The 23073-nt window shown below is 36.9% G+C and overlaps 1 protein-coding gene across 2 annotated transcripts in view; it reads left to right on the top strand.

Moving 5' to 3' along the window:
• Window positions 1-1627: 1627 nt before the first annotated feature.
• NDFIP2 (Nedd4 family interacting protein 2) overlaps window positions 1628-23073 on the top strand; it is a 43446-nt gene continuing 22000 nt past the window's right edge. Inside the window, exons 1-4 of one of the 2 annotated variants that reach the window (XM_088136466.1) lie at window positions 1628-1983; window positions 19453-19609; window positions 21945-22081; window positions 23013-23072. In XM_088136466.1, coding sequence (XP_087992592.1) covers window positions 1945-1983; window positions 19453-19609; window positions 21945-22081; window positions 23013-23072 — 393 coding nt within the window. In that variant the 5' untranslated portion in view covers window positions 1628-1944. The remainder of the gene's footprint in view (window positions 1984-19452; window positions 19610-21944; window positions 22082-23012; window position 23073) is intronic. The other variant, XM_088136467.1, reaches the window with a different exon arrangement.

The following is a 23073-nucleotide window of genomic DNA, read 5'->3' as shown; positions in this document are numbered from 1 at the left end:
TGTAGTGTCATCCAAACCCAGAAATGATGGTTGAAATAAGATGAATGCTCTTTCTGAACCCAAACCATAACCATGCTATTTGTAGAATATTCTTCTTGTTCATCCTTCACCTATCTGTGGATGGGTGACAAAAAAGGGCCAGAAGTAATTTCCCCCCCTTCAAATTATCAACTGCCTCCCCCCAATGACAATCACAAAGGTAGTTGGAATGCCTTCCAAGAAAACTAACTTTCCCTGCCTGCCAGATCACATGTCCAGTTAAATAGGTTGTGCAGGGCTAGTGACTATATTTGCAGCCACACTGAGCCACATACTATCCAACCACATTTTAGTTTCTTGTGTTCATGACCCCTAACCCTTACAGTTAGCCAATGGTTCACTTGAACCATATGGAAAATTGGTTTGGGGAAGCTGATTAAGTTAACCTGTAGTGTCAACATCTCACATAAATGCATGCAGCTTCCCTTGTTTTGGTTTAGCAAGTTGAGCAAACCTACCCAGTTGTGCTTTACTCCATGAATCATGGTTAGCAAACCACACCTTATGCCCTAACACCCAGTCTGATTTGAATCAGGTGTTGCTGTTTTTAATTTGTTCCGAAGTCCAACAACTTGTAGGATTCAATTATTTGGATTTCAAGACTTTTTAAAAAGGGGATTGGGCCATTTAATCTTGGTTTTGGCTGGTGTGGGTCTTCCGGGCTATGTGGCCATGTTCTGGAAGTTTTGTTTCCTAACGTTTTGCCAGCATCTGTGACTGGCATCTTCAGAGTGTAGGAGCAGTTCTCTCTGTGCCCAGGATGATGTGACCCTTTTGTGGGTATTTATAGAGATCTGAAGGGGGGAGGGGCGATTGGAGGGGTTGGAGGGGCGGGGGGGGGTTGGGTTAATGAGTGGCTGCTTGTTTTGGTGTAAGAATATGTATGTATCTTCCTGGGGGTTAGGCAGGGTTCCCTTCAGATCTCTATAAATACCCACAAAAGGGTCACATCATCCTGGGCACAGAGAGAACTGCTCCTGTCTATGCTCCTGCACTCTGAAGATGCCGGTCACAGATGCTGGCAAAATGTTAGGAAACAAAACTTCCAGAACAAGGCCACACAGTCCGGAAGACCCACACCAGCCATCGTATGCCGGCTGTGAAAGCCTTCGACAATACATAATCTTGGTTTTGTTTACTTCAATAGCTAGCAATGAGTTGAGTTTGTGTATTTCACTTATAATTAAAATATCCTACAAATCAGCTCAACTTTTGGTGACTAGAGAGACATATCCAAGCAGTTTACTTCACAGCAATACAGAAGTGGTTTACTTCTTGGATGGTTTTTCAATTTCCCAACCTCTTCCTTAGCCCTAGTATTGGAGGAATCCCTTCCAACCGCCTAACCAGAACTAACTGCCCAGCCAAGGCCGCCTACTGTAGCTAATGCTACGTACGGAGACCTACTTAGGGCAGCATTAAAACTCTTTCCCTGCTCCAGAGTCTGGAGTGGGATCGTCCCCTGCACCTCCTCTTTTCCAGGATTGTACGCGGCCTTCTGCTCAGCTTGGAGACGAGGCCAGGGCTGTAAAGGAAGAGGAGGAGAAAGAAAAGAAGCCCCCCCCCCTCAGCTGCTGAGCGGGAGGCGCCTCAACCCACCGCCGACCGTTCTGAACTTTCACCTGCGCCCTCGCCGCTGATGTGCGGCCGGCCAGCCCGCCGCGCACCCCACCCCCGCCGCGCCCCGCAGCTCGCCGGCCGAGTCGCGCCGCCGCTCTCCCGCCCGGCCGCTGGAAGCGAGCGCCCAGGACTCGGAGGAGGCGGCCGCCGAGGGGAGGAGCTAGCCGGACAGCAGGAGCGAGGAAGCAGGAGAAAGAGACAGACCCGGACGGGAGGAGCGCAGCAGGCCCGGAGCTGAAGGGGAGCGCCGAGGCTGCCAGGCCGGACTCGGCCACTGCTGCCGAGATGGACCATCAGCAGCAGCCTGTTAGTCGGTACCAAGTGGTGAGCGACTCTCCCCGGGGTAGAGGTGGGCCGAGGGCGGGCGGTTGGCCGGGGCGCGGGCTCTGCGCGGCCGAGGCCTGCTGGCGAAGCGCCGCTCGCCCCCGGAGCGCGAGCAGCGCCGGGCGCAAAGGCCCTGCTTTGTTCGTCGGTCGAGGGAGAGGACTCAGCGCGGGGTGGGTCTCCTTCCTTCCTTCCTTCCCAGCCCCCCGCGAGCGTCAAAAACTGCGGCGCGGGCTCTAGGATCCCCCCGCCCCGCCTTAGGCTTCTTACGCCTGTGCTCTGCTTTGCTTTCGGCCCTTCCCTTTCAATTACACGGGACGGTAGTTAATTACAGCTCCCGTCCGCTTGCTTCCGAGCAATTGCCGCTGAACGGGGTGAATTTGCGTAGGACTGCCCGATACGTTCGCATTGTCGCTGAACCCGGTGAACCGTCTATTAACTACCCGTGATCTAGCCTGGGATGTTGTGCAAACCTACTTGTGTTGCTAATTGATGGGTCAGTGACATACAATCTTAAAAAAAAAAAAAAAGTGCCACGCAGGCACACCTATTATCAGCTCCTGCGGAGTTAGGTTTGGATAATAATCAGTTGATTAATTTCGTGAGTTTTATGGAGTATTTGTGCAGTTGTTTTGCTGGCAGTATCTGGTTTTCATAAATCCTTAGTGTGGAAGCCTGTTCTGAGTTGAAGGAAAAATGAGAGAATCCAGCAAGTGGTGACTCTCTGAGATGACCAGCATCAATACTTCTATTTCTTGTTGTAGAATCACAGCTAAATAGCTTTATGAGAAAAGTATGAGGTGGTTTATTTTAATTTGAAAGTTTGATGAATACAATGTATTTCAACAATATGTGGCTGATATATTGACCATCAACTGCAACTTGAGCCTTGTGAATGTTCTCTGTTTCAAGGAACATCCCCTGGCCTACATTATTTGGTAACTCAAAACAAGTCCACAGATGTATAGTATTTTTCTGTCCTCTTAAAAAGGTCCAGGTAGCCCAGTGCTAGTTAGGATTTTGGCATTTCAGTATTTGAAGGAGCATTCTATAGTGGAGAAGAATGTCCATAAATAATTTATATTGTATAAGATTCCAGCTAAACTCCTTAAGGAACAGAAGTATTTTTTTTCTTTACTTTTTTTTTTCTTGAGAAAAATCTGTAAAGTAGCATAAATGCTTACCACAAAAGTTGTATCCTGGACTGCAAAGAAGTATGGGTTTGGGTTGGATCCCCCCCCCCTTTCCTGAACAAAGTAAATTACTATGTTTTATTAGTCTTACTCTTGAAACTACAAGCCATGAGGTCCATTTAATTCTTAGCAATGTGTATTTGCTGGTTCACTTTGTGGCAATGTTCATATATTAGGTATGGTTTGCTGAACAAGCCATAGGAGTTTGATTATGCTAAACTATAATTCACATATTGTGCTAAGCCAGAATCAAACCAAATTATTTTTAGGACAGTGTTTGAATCCAACGATAGTCTATCATGCTTAGTAATAAAATGTAAGTTCTTTAATGCATAGAACTGGTACCATATAAGTGCTTGCTGACACTTTCTTTATAAGTTTCATTCTTTTAAACTTTCACTTATGTGTGTATATATGTATATATATACAAGGTCTGGGACAATGAGAGTACATGATATATATATATCAGTATGTGTGAAATGTAATACATTTACTGTTTACACATATTGAACAGTACATGTGTGTAATTTAACATGCTTAAAGTAGGTCCTCTGTTTATATAGATTTGGAACCTGAACATCATATTTCTATTTTATAAATAGAAAGAATACATTTCAGTGCTTGTTTAAATACATTTTTTCATCCCCAATGAACTGCTGCTGTGAACAGATAATATTTGTTTTTGCTGGGAATATGTAGGTGGTAATTTCCTGATTCATCTGGGACAATTATAGTTACATCACAGGTGCTTCCCCCCAAAAAGAAAAAAAGAAAAAGAAAAGGAAAAGGAAAGGGGGATGGGATACTGATAGAACATGCTAAGAAATATATAGTATTTTTTAATTTGCTTTATCAGATGACTAGTTTTTAATTATTGAGGAAACCTGAAAGTGAACACCTTAGTCCTTTTTGCTTTTTGGGTAGAAAGAAAAGGAGTTCAGTACTCATTTTTTCCCCAAACTGACCTTGTAATGCTTCCGTAGGGGCCTAAAATCAACTCCCCTAAATAATGGTTTATAATTCCTAATTTCAATAGGAAGTAGGGAAAGGAAGTTTGAAAATTTCTCCATGTCTCATTTTATATGTCATATTTCCATTTCATTTGCTTATCTTGGGTTATAGTTCACTGAAAATAAACTAGATATGTTGATGATATGCTGACATGGTTTAAAATCCTATGGCTCATGCACAGTACACAGAAAAGGTTAATTGTAAAGAAAAATGTTTTATTCAAATGGGACATGGCTCTACATAGCTTGGAAGATAAAAGTGCATTTGTTAATATTTCATTTAACAAAATCTACAGTAAGATCATCTAAATCTTTCCTGTAGGATCAGCTTATGCACAGTACTGATTGGACTGACCCTTAATAAAATTGTCAAGCCATTTTAAGTCCTGTTCAGTCTGCAGCTTTATTTTAAGTTAAAAGAACTCCAAACAGATTAACACTTACAGGTAGTCCCCAGGTTAAGAACGCCTGGTTTACGGACTACCATAGTTAAGAATGGAGCCTATTGTAGCAAGATTCAAGTTAAATACGCAGTGGTTCGAATTAATTACACAATATTACTTATACAGTATTATACATGATTTTGAATCCCATATTAACTTTCACCACACAACATAATGAAATCTTCTGAAGTCTACCGTTAAAAGTCATATATATATGGAATGTTCAGCTGGTTACCTTAAAAACAGGAAGGAGCATTTAAAGTAGCCCCAGTTTAAGAACGAGTTCTGTTCCCAAGATCTGTCCTAAGCATTCACAAATACTTTTTACCCAGTACATGTTGGAAGACTGTTCCTCTCATGGTGCATATACCTGACTTTGAATCTCATGTTGGCTTTCACAACCCAACATAATCACATCTTCTAAAGTCTTCCATTAAGAATGTCATATATCTGGAATGTTCAGTCTATTATAAGAGGAAAACGCTTTGACTCACTTAACTTCTCTCTCACAAATTTCAAATTGAGGACATACTGCACACAGGGCTTTGAGTGAATGTAAATAAGACTTCCACTGCTTCCATCTTGTACTGGATAAAAGGTATTTGTGAATGATTGGTCGATATTGTGCTACCAACAAATTTATTCTTACTGCTATATTAAGAATTTGTATAAGCTTTACCCCAAATTTCTATTTCTCTTTGGCTGAGCGCTGTCATGATAAGAAAGCAAAGTGATTACCAACTCGGTTCATATAAGACTCTGAAGCCCAAACTAAGCAAATTAGAGTATTGTACCAGGCAGATTACGTTTGTAACTTATAGTTTATGGTATCAGTTAACAACACCATACCAACTGGGACCAGGATGTCCATATCATATTATTGTAGTGTTTACAAGACAGTCTTTATTGTGATCAATGATTATAGCTCCATTTACATAAACATTAAAATGGTTAGAATCTAAAAATATTTGTGTTCTTGTATAAGGTCTCATGATATTATGGTATAACATTAAAAATCTTACGAGATTTCAGCAGTTATCATGAGGAAGAGATGTCCAGGCCTGCATACAAAATCAGATTTCTGAGTTTATTTAAAAAACTCTGGTTTAACATAATCAGTATATTTAAACTGTCTTACGTTACTACATATCATTCTATGCAGTGGATATGAATGGTTACGAATTACTATAGCTATGCAAAGCATTCGGAAGAGGTGTTTCACAAAACACCTTTACATGGGCAAAATACTCCCCTACAAACCAAAGATATGAAAACTGAAAATACTTCTGTCCCCCTGTAAGGAAATTATGTATTTCTAAACATTTGATGCTGTACATGCATTTTGTATATTTCTGTACTCGGAGATCCTCAGAGATCCACAGAGATCCAAGGTCCGTGCAACGTTTGACGCCATTAGTTGTGATAAAAAATAAAAATGATGAGACATGCAAACAAAATAAGGCAAAAGTCAAACATGAGTTGAATATTTTCATATTTAAAAATGAGTAGCTACCTAAATTTGAGATTGTGGCCTAATGGTTTGCTTGCCTCACACCTTTAATACAAAAACAGTAAAAATTGAAGGGTATATATTCAGTTACACTAACCTCTGGCTGATTGTGTATTGTGTATTGTTCCCCCACCTGTATCTACTGCTTTTCCATACTGGGACACTCTGATTCCTGCAGGACTGGTTCATGATTCTAGGCTTTTATTTAGGGATATAAATAAATACTATAGATATAAATAAAATAGATGAATATGTTATATAACACAAAGAACAATATTTAATTCATAAGGTGGTTGCATGTTTAAATATTTTAGAGAAAACAATTTGAATTTTTTTTTTACATCTATGATAAAACTAGTGTTTACGTGGTAAAACTTACAGATGTCTAACAAATATACTATAAACAGATTCAGATAAATTTGAAAAAGTTTATCAAAGCCAAAGATTGTGGTATTCTATTGTTCAGGTCTGGCACAGACAGGAAGAATGAGGACAATTGAAGATTGTAAGGGATTAGGATTTATTAATATAAATACTCCACAAACCTCTTCACAAATTTTAATTACTTGCTTATATCCATTTAAGAAGTATTGGAATTGGTTTTATAATTATATTAATGTTTAGATATTGGACGTATATGGATAACAGTAATCAGTAATTCTTTTTTAAGATTATGCAGGCTAATTGGGAGATTGTGTTTATGGGGTATACACTAAGGAGGTCTTCAAAAGGATTAATATATTCCTCTGATCCTTTTTTTCCTTGGAAGTTATTTTGATGCATCTGTTTGAGGTAGGTTATGTATCTAATTCAGTTGACTCCTGGTGACTGTGTGCACAAATGCTCACCGTCTTGACTTGCCCTTAGTACAGTAATAACTTGTAATTTATCCAGGGTCTTCCAGTAATTTATTTGATCCCATCCATCTGATTGACTTAATGATTTCAACTTCTCTCAGTCTTGCAAAATGTTATTTTTTCCAGTCCGGCATCTTCTTGCATCATATCACTACTGATCTCTTTCACTTCATTGTCCACTCCAGGTTCAGTAAAGCATGCAGGTTGACACTATCTTTGTATTTACCATTACCCTGGCTTTTTTCTTTCCATTTCACTTTTTACCAGCTCTTTTAAATCTTCTTCACTTACAACTAACACAGAAAGTTGCCCTTTCATTTTGGCATTTCTGTCTACATGTATGGCACTACTTTTTGTAATATCTTAAGCAAAACTTTGTCTGTATGAGCAATTAGTGCGGTGGTTTGGTAGTACCTCCCTTTTTATTAGAGTTAACTTCCTGAATATATTACCTTTGTACAGATATTTTAGTCCTTCTGTAATCCTGTTTGTAAATAATAATCTTTAATAAACAAATAATCTTTCTATCTTCTTAGAATCTAATTTGCCTCCATTAGATGTCATCTGTTTTTTGTGTTTTTAAATAATTTTTATTGAAGAGGTTTTTCAACAGAATTAAAAACAGTACAAATTTTGAATTAAAGAAGAATAAAGAAAAGTAATGTAAAAAAGAAATATAGAACAAGAAATAGAAAAGAAATATTCTAAAGAACTGACTTCCAATCTTCTTGACAGTGGTTATAGATACATTTATATTTTACCCTCTCTAAGGTTACATCATAATTTCCTTCTTTCCATAAACAACCCTTTCCAGTCTTCAAACCCATAAATCACAAGTTCATTTTTCTCTCTTTTTCTGCAAAAAGTCCATAAGGAGTTTCCAGGCACTAATAAATGTAGTTATTGATCTTTAATGAAAAAATAAATTTTGCCATCTCTGGTAGTTCTGTCATCTTCACCAACCAATCTTCTGATGTGGGCATGGATGTCATCTGTGATAACCGTTCAGATTCTACCTAGCTGTGAATCCTGAGATTACTCTGACCTTATTTAAAATAGTTTTCATTTTCTTCATCTGGTTATATTCCTCCATTTGAAGATACCTGTGATAGAAATCTTTTCTTGCCCTTTCTTGCTTGATATTGGAGGTGTATGTTTGCTTGTCTCATGTCAATGTAGCTTAAGGCTTTCATCCTTGCTCTTTCTCTTCCTGTGATAATAACTTATTCTGAAAGTCACTTGAATCTTTTCATCTTTGACATTTTGATATCATGCTGGCTCTCCTGCTTTCCTTAATTTTCTAAATGTAACCTGCCTTTTTGATAGGAATACTTCACTAACTTTCAGAGTGTGTGCCTGGAAGTGTGCTGATAGTACACTTAGTACTATCTCATTGATTATTTTGATACAGTCTGCATTTTTTGTAGGTTGAATTAGGTGTTGGTAAGACACAAGAACTTTCTACACATGACTGTACTAATGTATCCTTGGCACTACTAATCCAAATAGTCCTGCCATTCTAAGATCTTCCATTTCTCCAACTCTTGCATTCCAGTCTCCTGTTGTTGTATGTATCACCTATTGTAATTTTCCACAGAAATTGTCAATATTGTCTTCTCTTGGATCCATGACTGGCAATTATAGTTGCCTAATTTGACATTTAATGGACATCCTTTATTTCCAGTAGATATCCTGTTTATTGAATTTTAATCAAGTACATATTTAACAGTTTTTTTAAGTGTCATTGTAACTCTGTTCCTTCATACTCATACCTTGGATAGTTCATCTTATCATTTGAGATTATGTGATTTATTCTAGCCCACCTAAATTCACTTGTTCCTAAAATATCCAGTTTGGTACACTTTATATCCATTTTCTTTATTTAAAGTTTTATTTGGTTCATGCTTATTCTATGTTCTAATTGTATATGTTCTTGTAACCCAGTGAGTTCTTTAAATGTACCATCATCGACCAGACTTCCATTAAATTTTCCTTAGGTTTATAAGCAAACATTTTAATCTTAAATAGTGGATTAAGTTGCTATGAGAAAGAAGCAAAGGCCTTGTTTTGCCAGGCTTCCCAGAAGGCTAAGTTCCTTCCTATCAGCTATATTTTTGAAGCTTTGATTGGTTTCTATGGCTACAGCAATAATTGTCAAATGGTGCAGACGGTAATCTGTGTTGCCTTTTCCTTTTATTATAACGTTCTAGATACTTTGTAGAATATCGGTACACAAAGTAAGGAGGGTTTGAGACAGCTGGTTAGTTATTCAAGCAATGTGTTGTTTTTATTTACTTTTTACAGTACTTCTGAGTCAGATTTTGTTCAGAATCGAATTGCCAAATGACATTAAATATAAAACCAAAGCACTTTAAAAAGCAGAAAACATTCAACAAAATCAGCAATGGAAGAGAAACCATTTTTTTGAAAAAGAGTAGAAATAATTAAATAAAAATAACGTAAAAACCATATGGGACATAAAAAATTACAAAATTATACCTCCAGCATCTCTGTCCATTGGTCATGTTTGGTGAGGATGCTGGGAGATGTAAATTACTCTAGAGAAATTGTAGTGATTCATCTTTGCTATACAGGGTAGAACCAGCACCTTGAAATGTATATGGAAATAAATTAGCAATTACATCTGAGACAAGCTTGGTGTAACATAGTGAGCAATTACATCTGAGACAAGCTTGGTGTAACACCAATATAAATATATATACACACACACACACACACACACACACCAAAAAGCAATCAGGACAGTCCATTTTCCCACCACCATGAACTTCAGTTTCCAAACAGTATTCAAAGATATCCCATGTAAAGCTTGCTAAAGTAATCTAAATTTGAAAATAGACATGCTAAAATTTGTCAACTGTATAATCTAAATAGTGCTGTTTGAATTAACAGGCTTCTTCAAGTTTAGAATAATCCAAGCGGCTTTCTACTGTAGGTCTTGCATTTAAAAACTAATGCTAATGTAACGGAAGAGGATGATATTAAAACACTAGCTGAAGTTCTTTGCAGGATTTTTTTTTCATTCATGGAAGAATACTTCTTTTTTAAAAAAATTAAATGTTACCTAGTAGATGTTTCATTGTAAAGTATCAATCATTAAATACTTGAGTTTATAGAAGACTATTCTAGCTGAGACATAGAATACACATGTCCTCATTTCAACTACAATTCACAGCTTCAGAAAAAAATGCACTTTGGCATGCACTCAGAGAGTTTGGTACTGCAGTCCTTACTTCTCCCAGATAAAGAAAAAAATTGGGTCCTTTTAAAGCAAAGGCTTCTCTTTTAAGTTGCTGCCTGATTGGAAGAGTGTTCATTTACCTTTACTAATGTTGACAACTTGCATTTTACTCTATAAAGTTAAAGAGAAGTTCATATTTTACTTTTTTTTTTAATTAAAAAAGATCTGATTTTTTTCACTCATGAAATAGCGTCTATCTCCCAAGAAAGAGGTGAATCCTCTATGCACATCCTACCCAGCTAGGAAGCTGTGTTATAGAAATTTTCTTCCCTTCCCTCCCCATCTTTTAATTTTCAGAAAGGCATCTCAGGATTCTATCCCTCTCAAACACTCTGGAGTTTGGGGGAAGTTACAGAGTAAGGCATGCCCTGGAAGATAGGTGGTGGAGAAGGAACTTCCAAAGGTTATGAAAATCCGGACGGCTTTTGGGAGGGGAGGTTTGAGACCTCCACCCATCCAATCTATGGGCTTAGCCATTCCACTACAAGCAGTTTTTGTTTTATACAGCAGGGGTGAGAGGTGTGGTACTCCTGAAGATGAACTTAAATACAACAGGTTTGGGTTATTCTGGCTAGGGTTGCAAGTCCTGCTCTTAGTATTCCTGTCTCTTAGTTATTGCAGAATAATATGTCATGAAAATCACAGATCTTAGGCCTTATTAACAAGCTTGACAAAATTATTCTGGTCAAAGCAGCTTTGATTTCTCATATTAGGAAAAACTAAATCAAGTACAGGACTGATACAGTAACTCTTACTCTTCTGCTCTGCAATATTTCCTGAGGATCATTAGAAGAAGTTTTCACAGATCACAAATTACCATTTGAGAACCTCTGACTTAGGAACTTAAAATAATTCTTTGTTTCTTAAATATTTTTAATTGCAAGCTGTTAGCAAGGATGCTGACCATTCCAAGTTACAAAAAATCATTATTTTGAATTTTATTTTATTCTCTGCCTGTCTCTTACTAATCAACTTTACTGTAAGTTAGTCTTATTCAATATATTTAATTGCAAGGAACTCTTATTTAAAGATTATTGTTTCATTTGCTGTGTTTATTCTTCTTAAAAATGTGTATTGCATTTCATTACAGTTTGCTATAATTGATACCTGTAATCTTAATAGAAGATCATAATTTGAGGTACTTTGCATTTGCTTGTTACTGGTTAACTAAGTAGAATGGGTTAAGCATCCCTGGTTCTTTCTTCTAACCCAATAGAATGTTGGAAAGAACCTGTTTTAAAGGGGTTCAAGAATCCATCTGTCTGTCTGCCCCTTACCAGGATAAGTCTCTGAAAATAACAGAATGGACACAATTTTGTGTAGACAGACAATTTGGCAAAAGAAAATGGAGTTTAAAAGTAGCCTGGATCAGGCTGAGAGCTATAGGGGAAACAGTTCCAGGAAAGAAAAATGCCCCTGTATATCCCTATAGGAGAGGCAGTTGGTCTGCAGTTCAGCATGTTGCTGACTGCTCTTTTCTAAGTTCCCCTCCTTTCTCTCTCCTAGTCAAATTACCCAGAGTAGAATGTATGCAGCCGAACCTATGCTACCCTGGTATGCATATGCATGCACACACACACACGTTATTTGTTGCACAGATATGTGTATTATGGCTACTGCTGGTAAAGCGCGTGGTAAGAATTCCAGAATGCAAACTTTGCATGATATTTATATCTTGTTTGTTTTCATTCTATGTGTTTTGAAGTTCCCCAGATCCATTACCAAAATCTGAGCTCATATGTTGTGAGGACTTCATAGGAAAAGAGAAGGAAAATATGTGAGATTAGAAACAGCTCCTTAGTTATGTAAAATGATCATTTCAAATGGTAAAAATTAATAGTCTCCCATTATGTGTGTTACCTGGCCCTGCCCATTTTCCCCCTTTCCCTTCCAAAATATATTTAATATGGTCCCCAGCTGCCAAAAAAGCTTGCCCACCCTGTAGTATAGCTGCTTAATATTTGCCCTATCAGCTCTTGCTGTCAAGTGAAATCTATTTTGTACTTCATTAAATTTGTTTTATATCTAATTAAGATCTTTTTTAAGCAAACATACCATAGCAAGCTTTAGAGTCAAGTTTCTTTTCACTCTTAATCATAGCAGAAACCCTTGTAGACTTCTGCTTGCCTGTCATAAGACTTTTATTAGGAAAGTGTTAAAATATCATGTGTTTTTATTTAATATTGCAACTGTGAGCAATAACCTAATTTTGTGAGTGGAGAGAATTGGTAACTGTCTAATTATTGGCAGGGGTTACGGATTTTGTACATTTATGTGCCAGTTTCAGTCTAACATCATTTAACAATAATATGGTAAGCTGCTAGTAAAGGCTTCACTAGAATTATCTGTTACCTTCCTAGATTGGGAAGCCCTTCAGATAGTCACTCATGCGCTGGGTACCTCATGGCTTGACTACTGCAATGCACTCTAAAGGGGCTGCCCCTGAAGACCACCTGGAAGCTTCAGCTGGACCAGGATGCAGCAGCGCAGGAGGTAACGGGCATGCTTTAGTATGCCCATGTAAAACCTCTGCTTCATGAGCTTTACTGATTGCCAAGTTCTGAGTGCTGGTTGCTACCTATAGCCCTACATGGCATAGGGCCTGTTCACTTGAGGGACCAACTGTCTTCCATAGTATTTGCCTGGCCAGTTTGATCTGGCGGGGTTGTCACCCTCCTGGTTCCATTGATTAAACAATCCCATCTATCAGTACCCCAGGAACACACTGCCCTCTGGAATGAGCCCCCCAAGATTTGAACAGCCCCCACCTTACTGGTATTTCAGAGAGCCCCGAAGACATGGCTCTTTGCCCAGGACTTTGTTGAGGGTGATTGATACCCCTTTTCTTCCTTTTCTTGTTCCCATTCAGTTTTGTTTTCTCTGCCATCTCTGTTCCTTTGTTTTGTGTGTTTTTTGTACTGTTGCTTGTTTTTAGTCAGACAACATATAAATTTTATAAATTATTATCTCAACATCAATGAAAGGGTAGAAAAGCTACATAATACATTTTAATTTGTAGCACCAGTACAAATCTAAAAGTACTGTATAGAGCTTCTACAGAGTACAACAGAGAAATAATTTTCTCCTCTGAAGAAGCATAACCCTTTTATTGCACATGTGGAATATTTTGCCAATATTTCAGTATTTTCTTTATTAGGAAGCAGTATCAATTAAAGCATAATGAGCAGAGGAATATATTCATCCTTAGAATGCATTCAAATATTCCATTTTTAAAACATTTTTCAGCTGTTCTTCCACCTTATGTACATATTATGAATTATCTGCAAAAGTTTTCAGTTTAAATATTTTTAGTACAAAATTGTGTTTTACCTTGCACTGTTTAGATAATTTGCTACTCAGGAGTTTGTTTGTTTTGATGTAATGGCTACATTTGCACATAATGATAAACCTGTATTAATGGCAAATTCTGGTTCATTGTAAATGGACTGCATACAATCTACCTATTCTTCCTATGTATACAAGTGAGTAAAGTTGGTAATGATCTGAGGCTAAATCTGTGATCATAATTTGAAACAACCAAGCAATCCAAGCTTAGGAGTAAACCAAGAAAAAAACCCTGATTTTTTACTGGCTTATAGCTTAGTTTACCTGGGAGCATTAAAATGAAAGCCTTGGTTTATTATACTTTTTTAAAATAATATTTTTATTATACTTTTACATAGTTAAAAGCTAATACAGAATTAGAAAAGATATACAAACAAAAAAAGAAAGAACAAGAGAAAGAAAAAGAAAAAAAAAGACATAAAAAATGACTCCCTCTCCCTTCAAACAAGTATAAGCATTTACAGTAACTTAACACCTTCTCTAATATTACAGAAATTAAAAAAAAGATCCTCTTCTTCCCATTTCTCATCATTAACAATACTTTCTCTAATAAGTAAGATATAAAAGATTTATCTCCATATGTATAAAGAATATCAATAATAGTAACATATTTTAAACTAGATCCAATAGGTTCCTTTTACATTCTAACCCATAACTTTCTCTAACGAGTAGGAGGTAAAAGATTTATCCCCATATGAAAAAATATTTATATCTTCTTGCAGTCCTGGTTAATTTTTTTTAAAAAAAAATCCAATAATTACCCAAAATCAAAATTTATACAATTTAACCCTGGTCAAATAACTCTACTTTGAACTTCTTTTTCTTCTTTTTAAGAGGCTTAGTCTTCAGTTGCTTCTTCAAATAAAGTCCCACATAGTGATTTCGTATCATTTTCTCCCTGTTTTCAGTAGCAAGTTTAGAGATTTAGTACTTCCCTTCTGTGGATCCAAAATAAGATAACTCTCCAAGTCACTCTTCTGATTTATAATCAGGATATCCCTTTTAATTGTTAAAACATCAGCCAGCATAGTTTGTATATCCATTACAATTTTTTTTTCCATGTCACTCTTGTAGTCAAATATTTTAAAGTCCATTTTCAAATCCACAACATCTTTTTCCATATATTCCATATCTCTTTTATAGTCTGGCAATTCTTTACAGTCCATTTTTAAAATCCATATTCAAATCATCCTCAGCTTCAGTTTTATCCAGTAGAATCTTTTCTTCTATAACCTCTGTTAGATCCAGTTTTAAAAATAAACCCTGAACACATTGTTCCCAAATAGATTTAAATTCTTCCATAGTAAAAAATGTTCCTCCATTATGTTAGGAAGTATCTTTTCCTTTAATTGCTCTCTGGTTCCCTCTAGTTAACCTTCAAATCCCAGTCTTGTGTTTTGTTTGTTTTCAGAGCCAGAACTTTCCTACAATAAGTTTTCTTACAGTTAATTCCAAAACCATCTGCTGTACTTTTATAAAATTTAAAACAGTCCATAGAAAACTCTTATTTTAAATCCATCTGCCCCTTAACTGTCCACAGCCAGTATTCTTAACTCACTTTCGCTGTTTTCTAAAAGTTAACTTTTTTCTTTTTAATCTTTAAACTTATTTAAGTCTTCTTTCTCCCAGGATAGAAGGAAATTCTTCCAGTGTACAGCACTTGCCTTTCAGAAGTTTTTAATTTCCAAGTAAATTGCTAATAAGTAATTTCCGATGATAATTAAAAGAAGAAGTGAAAGGAAATCTAGTGCTCTTTGGAGGCTCCAAACTACAGCTTAATGTTTCCCATGACTCCCAGAGCACTCAACCTGCTGGAGATCTCTAAATTGTGATCTCTTCACAGGGAGCCTCTGTAAGGAATACTTATGGGTGATCCGGTCATCTCCTTTGTCCAGAGATGGTTTTGAAGAGCTGGACTTTTCTCTGGTCCTCTTAACTGCCACGGTTGTTGGCTCTGCAAAAATAGAGCCCTCTTCAATCCTCCATTACTCCCCCAGTTTGCACGTTATACTAAGCAGTTGTTTACCTGGTTATGCTAGTAAGAGGAACAGAGATGAATGGAACAAAGGAACAAAGTAGAGAGTACATGTAGCACTGTCACAACACATCTGGATGTGTCCGTCATTATTTAGAATTCTCTGTGAATGTCAGTATGTCTAGGATAGTGAAGAATTCTCTTTGTTCGGTATTTATTTTATAGTACATAAGAGTTTTAAATTCAATCCTTTGTTGAAAATTCAGTAGTAAGGACTTCAGACTTGTAGAATGAAGGAAGAAATAAGGGGATAGATGTAGCTACACCTATTAAAGCATTTTTATGCCAAAGAAAATTGGCTTAAAATTCATGCTCATAGGATGTTCATCGCAAACACGTACACTAATCTACTAGAACCTTCTCTAGGATCTTCACCCTCACTCGCTTTCAATCTGAGTTCCAGGATGCCTGGATGTGGCTGTAGAAATAGCATTCTGCAAATTACCATAATTTATATAGGGAAATGTGCATAATCAGTGATGTGGGGTTGAAAATTGTACATAAAAATGTAAAGCACAAAGCAGAATTATTATGCACATAGACACATGTGGGAACAGCTGAACCTTCTAAGCAATGCAGCTAACAGCATCTCTTCTGAATGCTTTCCATAATCCTGCCATCAGTCACCCAACCTAGGAGAAGATAAGAATTAAGCTTTCTGAAAACAGCTTGCAGATCTTTCAAGAAGATATTAAATAGTAGTGTTGTGATATTTTAATTATCCAACATCTGCCAAACATGATCCCTTCAATAAATTCTGGTCTGGCTGACAGCTTTTCTTCACAGAATGAAAGCAGGAACAAGAGTATTGTCTATTCTTAATTTAATATTAACCATTAGGAAAGTCTTACTTGATGAAGTGGAAATAGCAGGAATATTGGGTTAAATTTTGAGGCTATTACCAAAACCAGGAACAGAGGGAAATTATATCTCTGTCCAAAGAAAAATAACTCCTAGCATAGTGCAGACAGGGGAAGCGTTATGCAAAAAATGCAAACATTGGGTATTATAAATAAAACTTAAAATTGGTTCTCAGCAATTGCAGTTTTTTTGTTTTTAATAGTGGTCTCTTTTCTGCAATAAATTGCTTATCAGAAGTTCCTGGATTCTTGCCTCTATAGTATCAACTCATTGGGCTAGGGAGAAGCATGATGCTTTGAACAGATTCTGTAAAAATTAGTGAGAATGGTAACACTGGGGATTCTACCCCACCCACCCAAAAAAGTGTCACATAAAATGGTTTATAATTTTTATGCTGAATTTGAATATGTTTTCAGAATTTGTCTATCAGGCTAGACTGAGTGACATACAGCTTTACTTTGATAGTAGCCTATATTTACAAGTTAATTAAAGCACAAAGGTGTTACTTAAATGGAAGCATTGTTTGATTTTCTACTGAATTTCATTTCAGGAATATCTTTCTTAAGGGTCCAGCAGTAGTTAGCCAATATACTGGGACTCCACCTGCCTTGATACCACTTTTCCATGTTTTTCAAATGTGCTGGTGAAATTGCTCCCTGTGCCCATCACCAAGGCTGTCATGGAAAAAAATCCAAGTGAGAGTCTAAGAGTAACATGTTATATCCCATAGCTTGGTACAACTTCAGGAGATCACTCACTATTTTGCTATAGTTTCATTTTTTTATGATTTCTCAAAAATGTTTTTGCAGACGCTTTTGAATGATTGCCATGCAGCCATTTCAGCTTCACTTAATGCTTCATCAAACTAACATGTTTACAAAACACTAGTTCATCTTCTTAGATGAAGAGTTCATTAAGTTCATTACCATTGTGCTAGTTAGGCAGAAATAACAATAACAATCTGATGAATAGTCTTTTGGCTCTCTCCGAACCATAGGAATGGCAAGCGCCAAATGGCGTGAACCCTTTAAGCATCCTGTTGGAAGTCTAATGGGGATGTGATGGGCCCCATTTCTTACCTTGGTCATCTACTTCACAACCAAAATAAAGTTCATAGCATTTTTTTGACAAGTGAGTGAAGTTTTGTTTCTGAGATTTAAATGTTAACTCACCACACGAATAGCACAAAGTATCAGGATGATTTCCAGAATTTTGTGGCCATACTAATAGTATGTGGGTATGCACAATACTATTACAATCAATGTAATATTTAACTTGAATACAGAGAATATACATTTAAATTGTTTATGCTGTGAGGGCTGACACCAGACTGACAAAGAACTGCTCTCCAGGCAGCGCTGGGCTCATGTGTAAACATGTCCAAACATGACTCGACCTGCAGAGTGTGCAGTTCTGTTCTAGCTGTCATGCCTTTTACCTTTGTCTTGAGGTTATCTATGCTGGAGAACCAAAATAACTAGATTTTGCTCAGTGATTGTTACAATTATGCTACTATAGTTAAAATATACTAGTCTGATGTCACTAATTGAACAGAATAACAAAGATGGAGTCACAAGAAAACAGTCTGGTAGAAAAAAGAAATCTGATTTCATGTTTGAATTCAGCATAAAGCAGCTTGCTTAGAACACCTGTTATAATCCATGATACAAAATTATTGTTGACCAGTGTGATGAGGCTAGAAATTATATCCCATGAGGAGGGATTAAGGTAACCAGTCACACTTAGCCTTGAGAAGAGAAAACCAAATGGAAATATGGTTGAACTTTGCAAATAGCTGAAGGGAGTAACACAGAAAAAGGCCAAATTCTCTTTTATCATTCCAGGGTTAAAGGATAATACATTTAAGCTACAAGACTGCAACTGCAGAGTCTTCCAAATGGCAAGATAAATTGCCATTTATAAAAAATACTGAGTTTCTCAATATTATAGGTATAATCATAGTGTTGACTGCATGAGCATCCTTCTCTCTGTCTTTGTAATCAAGTGCACTAAAGATGAGGGAGCACTCAAACATATGAATTCCTTGTTTACATTCTGAAATTCTGTATTGCCCATTTTGAGTTGTATCTTAATGTTCTTATCTCGGGGCTCTAGGCTAGACTATGAAGTGTTTTTTAAAAAAATTTCTGCAGCAGCTTACACTTTTGCCTGTTCTTGGTTACCTATGCTGGTTAGGGTACAGATGAGTTGTTAGGGTACAGATAATGAAATAGTTGGTTTTTTAAAAATTTTATTGTCTCTTTACTTGGAGTCTTTCTGACACCGATACACTTAAGAAACTCTGAAGTAAAAAAAAAAAGGTTAAAATAATCAAGTTAGTGTGGCTTATTTTTTGCATTGCTTTGGTAGCTACAGAAGTTACCTGTTTTTCAGACAGTTTCAGCCTACTGTTCTTTTTCATACCACTGCTACCATAATTACTGGAAGGCAAATAGTATTTGAGCAATAGTATTTTCAGAGGGAATCATCTTCTAGTGACCTGTAATCAGATTCAGGAATCAGTTGCAAGAAGAATGGCAGATTCTGACTGGAGAAATCATTTTGAAATATTTTCTTTATTTAATTGTGGAACAACCCAGTGTACAATTGCTGAAACCTTTATTAGTGTCAGGAAAAACATCCAACATAATGAATGGAGAAGGGCTGGGAGAAAAACTGTCACTCTTAACACTTCTGATCTCCATCATAGTCAAGATGAAAGCAACACAGAACTCAAGAGGAAGAAACACACATGTTTGAGTACTTGAAAGATAAAGTATTACTCTCCTGTTTACCTGTATTATAAACACTTTAGTAGAGATTAACCAGGCACAATGTCATATTGGAATGCATAATATGTCACTGAATTTTAATAGTTTTACTATTTGCCTTCCATCATAGTGCTCTAATAGATTACATTAGAGTAAGCAGTTCCATTTATTTTTCTTAAAAGCTTCATAATGAAGATGATCCTCCAGAATCATCAGCTGAACAACCATCCACCTCTGTGGAAACTGCACCAGCTATTCAAACAGAGGCATCTTTACCTGAAGTGGATACTTCCCCTCCACCTTATTGTAGCATTGCCGCAGAAGCAGCCGCACCAACAGGTATTGTCTTTCTCATGATTATATAACCAACCCAAGTATTTTTAGCAGTGCTGAAACAGTGCCACCATCTTCTATGCCTTGTTTTGCTGACCTGTTTAAAGAGGCTTTGTTCAGTTCTCTCATTCAGAAGTCAAATGATTTTGTTTCACATATAAATACAAACAAGTTAAATTGGATTTTCATGTAATTAATTTGTCTGATCATGCCTACCTCTCCATGCATGATGAGATTAGCATGTTTTATTTGATTGATGTTGATTAAACTCGGATTATAATCCAATAGGATAATCATCTGATTAAAAAAATTGATTTAATTGATTTAATTTTATATAAGAATAATTACATAGAAAGGAAGTATGTTTTCTTGGTTTTAGGTGATCCATATATGTACATACCATTTTAAAAAGACATGGGTTTCTTGTATGGTAGAAAATGAAAATTGCAACTTCTGAGATTAAACAGTTGAAAACACGTAGCACGCTATCCAAGGTTAGCACAATAAATTAAATATAATTTGTCAAGTAATCAAGGTCAGTTTATAGCAATACAGTTTTCCTTTAGTCTCAAGTGCAGAGGAGCATTTACCTGAACAGATTGTGCTGAATGTATTTTATTTGGCTGCCGAGCTAGCGCCCAGCTTCTGACCTGACTGAACAAAAATAGTAATACTTAAAAAAAAAAAAAAAAAAACCTCATATACTAGATCAATTTTAAACACTGCATAGCCTGTTAATAGTTGTTTTAAAACAGTTTTACAGAACTGCGTTGCACCATTATTTAACAATTCTTTAAAAAAAAAAAGATATCAACAAATCAGCTATCAAATCTTTCTATGTGTTTTGAACATTCCCCCCCCCCTTGGGAAATATACCACACAACTGCCACAAAATAATACTTGGACTAGTAAAGTGAAATTAGTATCGTTCTAGCAGACGTACTCCTTTCTTTCCATCTGTAGCTCTTACATGCCCCCAAAATCTGGTTCAGAAGAATAAATGCTGCTTCAGTACAGACTTGGACAGGGGAAAAGGCATTTTAAGAAGAGGTGGTTGTTCCTCACGTTCTACCAATGAAAAATGTTTATTCTGAGAGAAGTGCACATTCAATTCTACCCATAATATTGACATTAAAAATTACTATATTTTATGTGTTGCAATTACTAGGAACATTTATTTTAGAAAGGTGTTCTGTTACTTAAATGAGGAGCCCTTGTCCTAGTGATCAACACAAAATTAAGGTGATTATATGGTATATAAAATTGTAAAGAAGCAGTGAATTGCATATAAGCTCCCTTATGGAATGTTTGGTGGATATTTATATATTTTGTCAGTATAGTTCTTCATTTAGGCATAGTGCTTTTAAGTATTACATACTCTGATTCTGGGTAATATTTACTCTTCAAATTATGAATTAATTTATTTTTTAGCATTTTTAATTGCTGCGGTCATTAGTCTCACCAGTGTTTAAAAACAAGGATATAAATATAAACAAAAAAAACCAATCTTGTAATAATAATAAAAATATACTGCGTAAATTGAAATAACAGCCAAAAACCTAATCGGAGCAATATGAAACATTCCTATGGTCTTCTCATTTGAAGTAAAACCCGCCAGGCAAGATCCATTTTGACCTGCATTCGGAAGGCCAATAGCACTGGAGCAAGCTTAGCTTTCAAGGGAAGACTGTTCCATAATATGGGGGACATCATAGTGCCTCATCTTGGCCCTGCCCCCCAATTTTATAGTACTGGAGAATTACAAGCAGTTTTTCCCAGATGGTTGATTCTAGCTGAAAGAGATAGTTCTGAAGGTATCACAGCACCCTGCCATACAGGACTTTATAGGTTAAATCTAGCACATTAAATTGTACATAGAAACCTATTGGTACCCAGTGCAAGGCATACAGCACAGATGTGTTGTGCTTATAGCATTTAGCGCCAGGTAGCATGTGGACTACTGTATTCTGAATCAACAACAGTTTCAAAACAGCTTCATGTAACGCCCATTACAGTACTCTAATTGGTTAAGATGAGAGCGTGAGTTATTGTCGCAAGGTCCTGCCCTGCCCTGCCCTGCCAGGTAGGGCCACAACTGGTGCACCAGCTGCAGCTAGGCAAAGTTTCCTTCAGGCGTGGCCTCCAGTCATCCATCCAGGAGCAGCTGTTAATCCAGGACAGCCCCAGGTCGCTGACCTGCTTCCTCAAGGACAGCACCACCCCTCTAGAGGCAACACTGGAGCGGGTAGAGAACCATGTTGAACTAACAGCAGCTTTGTCTTATTTGGATTCAGCCTCAGCTTGTTGATTTCCATCCAGAAGGGTCTCTGTTCTTTTACAGAAATGGAATCGCCTAATGAATTTTACCCAGTGCCACCTCCGTACAGCGTAGCTACCTCTCTTCCCACTTACGATGAGGCAGAGAAAGCTAAAGCTGCAGCAATGGCAGCCGTTGCCGCAGAAGCAGCAGCCCACAGAGTGAGTAAGCAGTTTGTGCTATGTAAAAGCACACTTTGGAAACTACAGTAGTTAAGACTGTGTTTTATGTTTATTGTATAAAATCATTTCCCAGGCTGTCTTAACGTTTGCGTATTTTTTAAAAGTGCATATTTCTTATTTAAGTGTGGGTGTCTTTTAATGACTTGTCCACTTGACTACTGCAAGGTGGATCTTAGATGGTGCATAATCACTTGCCTAGTCTTGCATGACTATGACTATCCAAGCAAGTGCAATATATTTAGAAACTCAGTAAGTATAATGGCTTTTTCAGACTTTGACAAGTAGCGGCTTTTTTTTTTCTTGACTCCTGATAGATTTCTATAGATATCGGTGGGTCATGTTTAATATGGTAGTGTCACAAGTTACAGTGCCGCAGAGTGTACCACATCAGGTGCCCAGCTTCCCAGGCACGCTTAACTTATGCTGGTAGTAGAATTTGCATGGATTACCCCTTTTATTTCAGCTCTGATGACACTTCCAGGTTCTAATCTGTAAATACAGTGCATATTGTGTTCCAATAGTATCATTTTGATGATACTCTTGTATATTGTGCACTGTCTAGGCAATCCAAGAAAATGTTTAATGATATAATCTTGTATGGAGACCAGTAAGCAGTTAAGCATTTCATATAATGTTATTAGAAGATAATTTTATGGTACAAAAAATGAAATGTGTCAGCTACAAATGCTTGAGCAAAATTCATTTTGTATGTGTTTAATAGAAATAACTACCTGTTGATTTTTTTTTTCAGTATTTGAATTACTGGATTTCTGTGTCCTTGATTTAATTTCAATGTATCTTAAATTTTATCTAAAAATTAATTTACAGAAATAGAATTTCAATGTTTGACTTGTTCAGAATGATTTAACACACGTTTAGTTCTTCTGTCTTATTTTCTTTACATGCTTAGCACGGCCAATTTAGGGAGTCTAGGAGTCTATTTGATGAAATATTCCTGAGTCCACCAGAGG

The sequence above is a fragment of the Python bivittatus genome, unplaced genomic scaffold, assembly GCF_059951505.1.
Source record: "Python bivittatus isolate LINGU-HERP-01145 unplaced genomic scaffold, Pbiv_v1 ctg000060_np1212, whole genome shotgun sequence".
In the NCBI taxonomy this organism is placed as follows: Eukaryota; Metazoa; Chordata; class Lepidosauria; order Squamata; family Pythonidae; genus Python; species Python bivittatus.
Note: the sequence above shows the minus strand (reverse complement) of the source record. Positions and strands in the feature narration are given on the sequence as shown.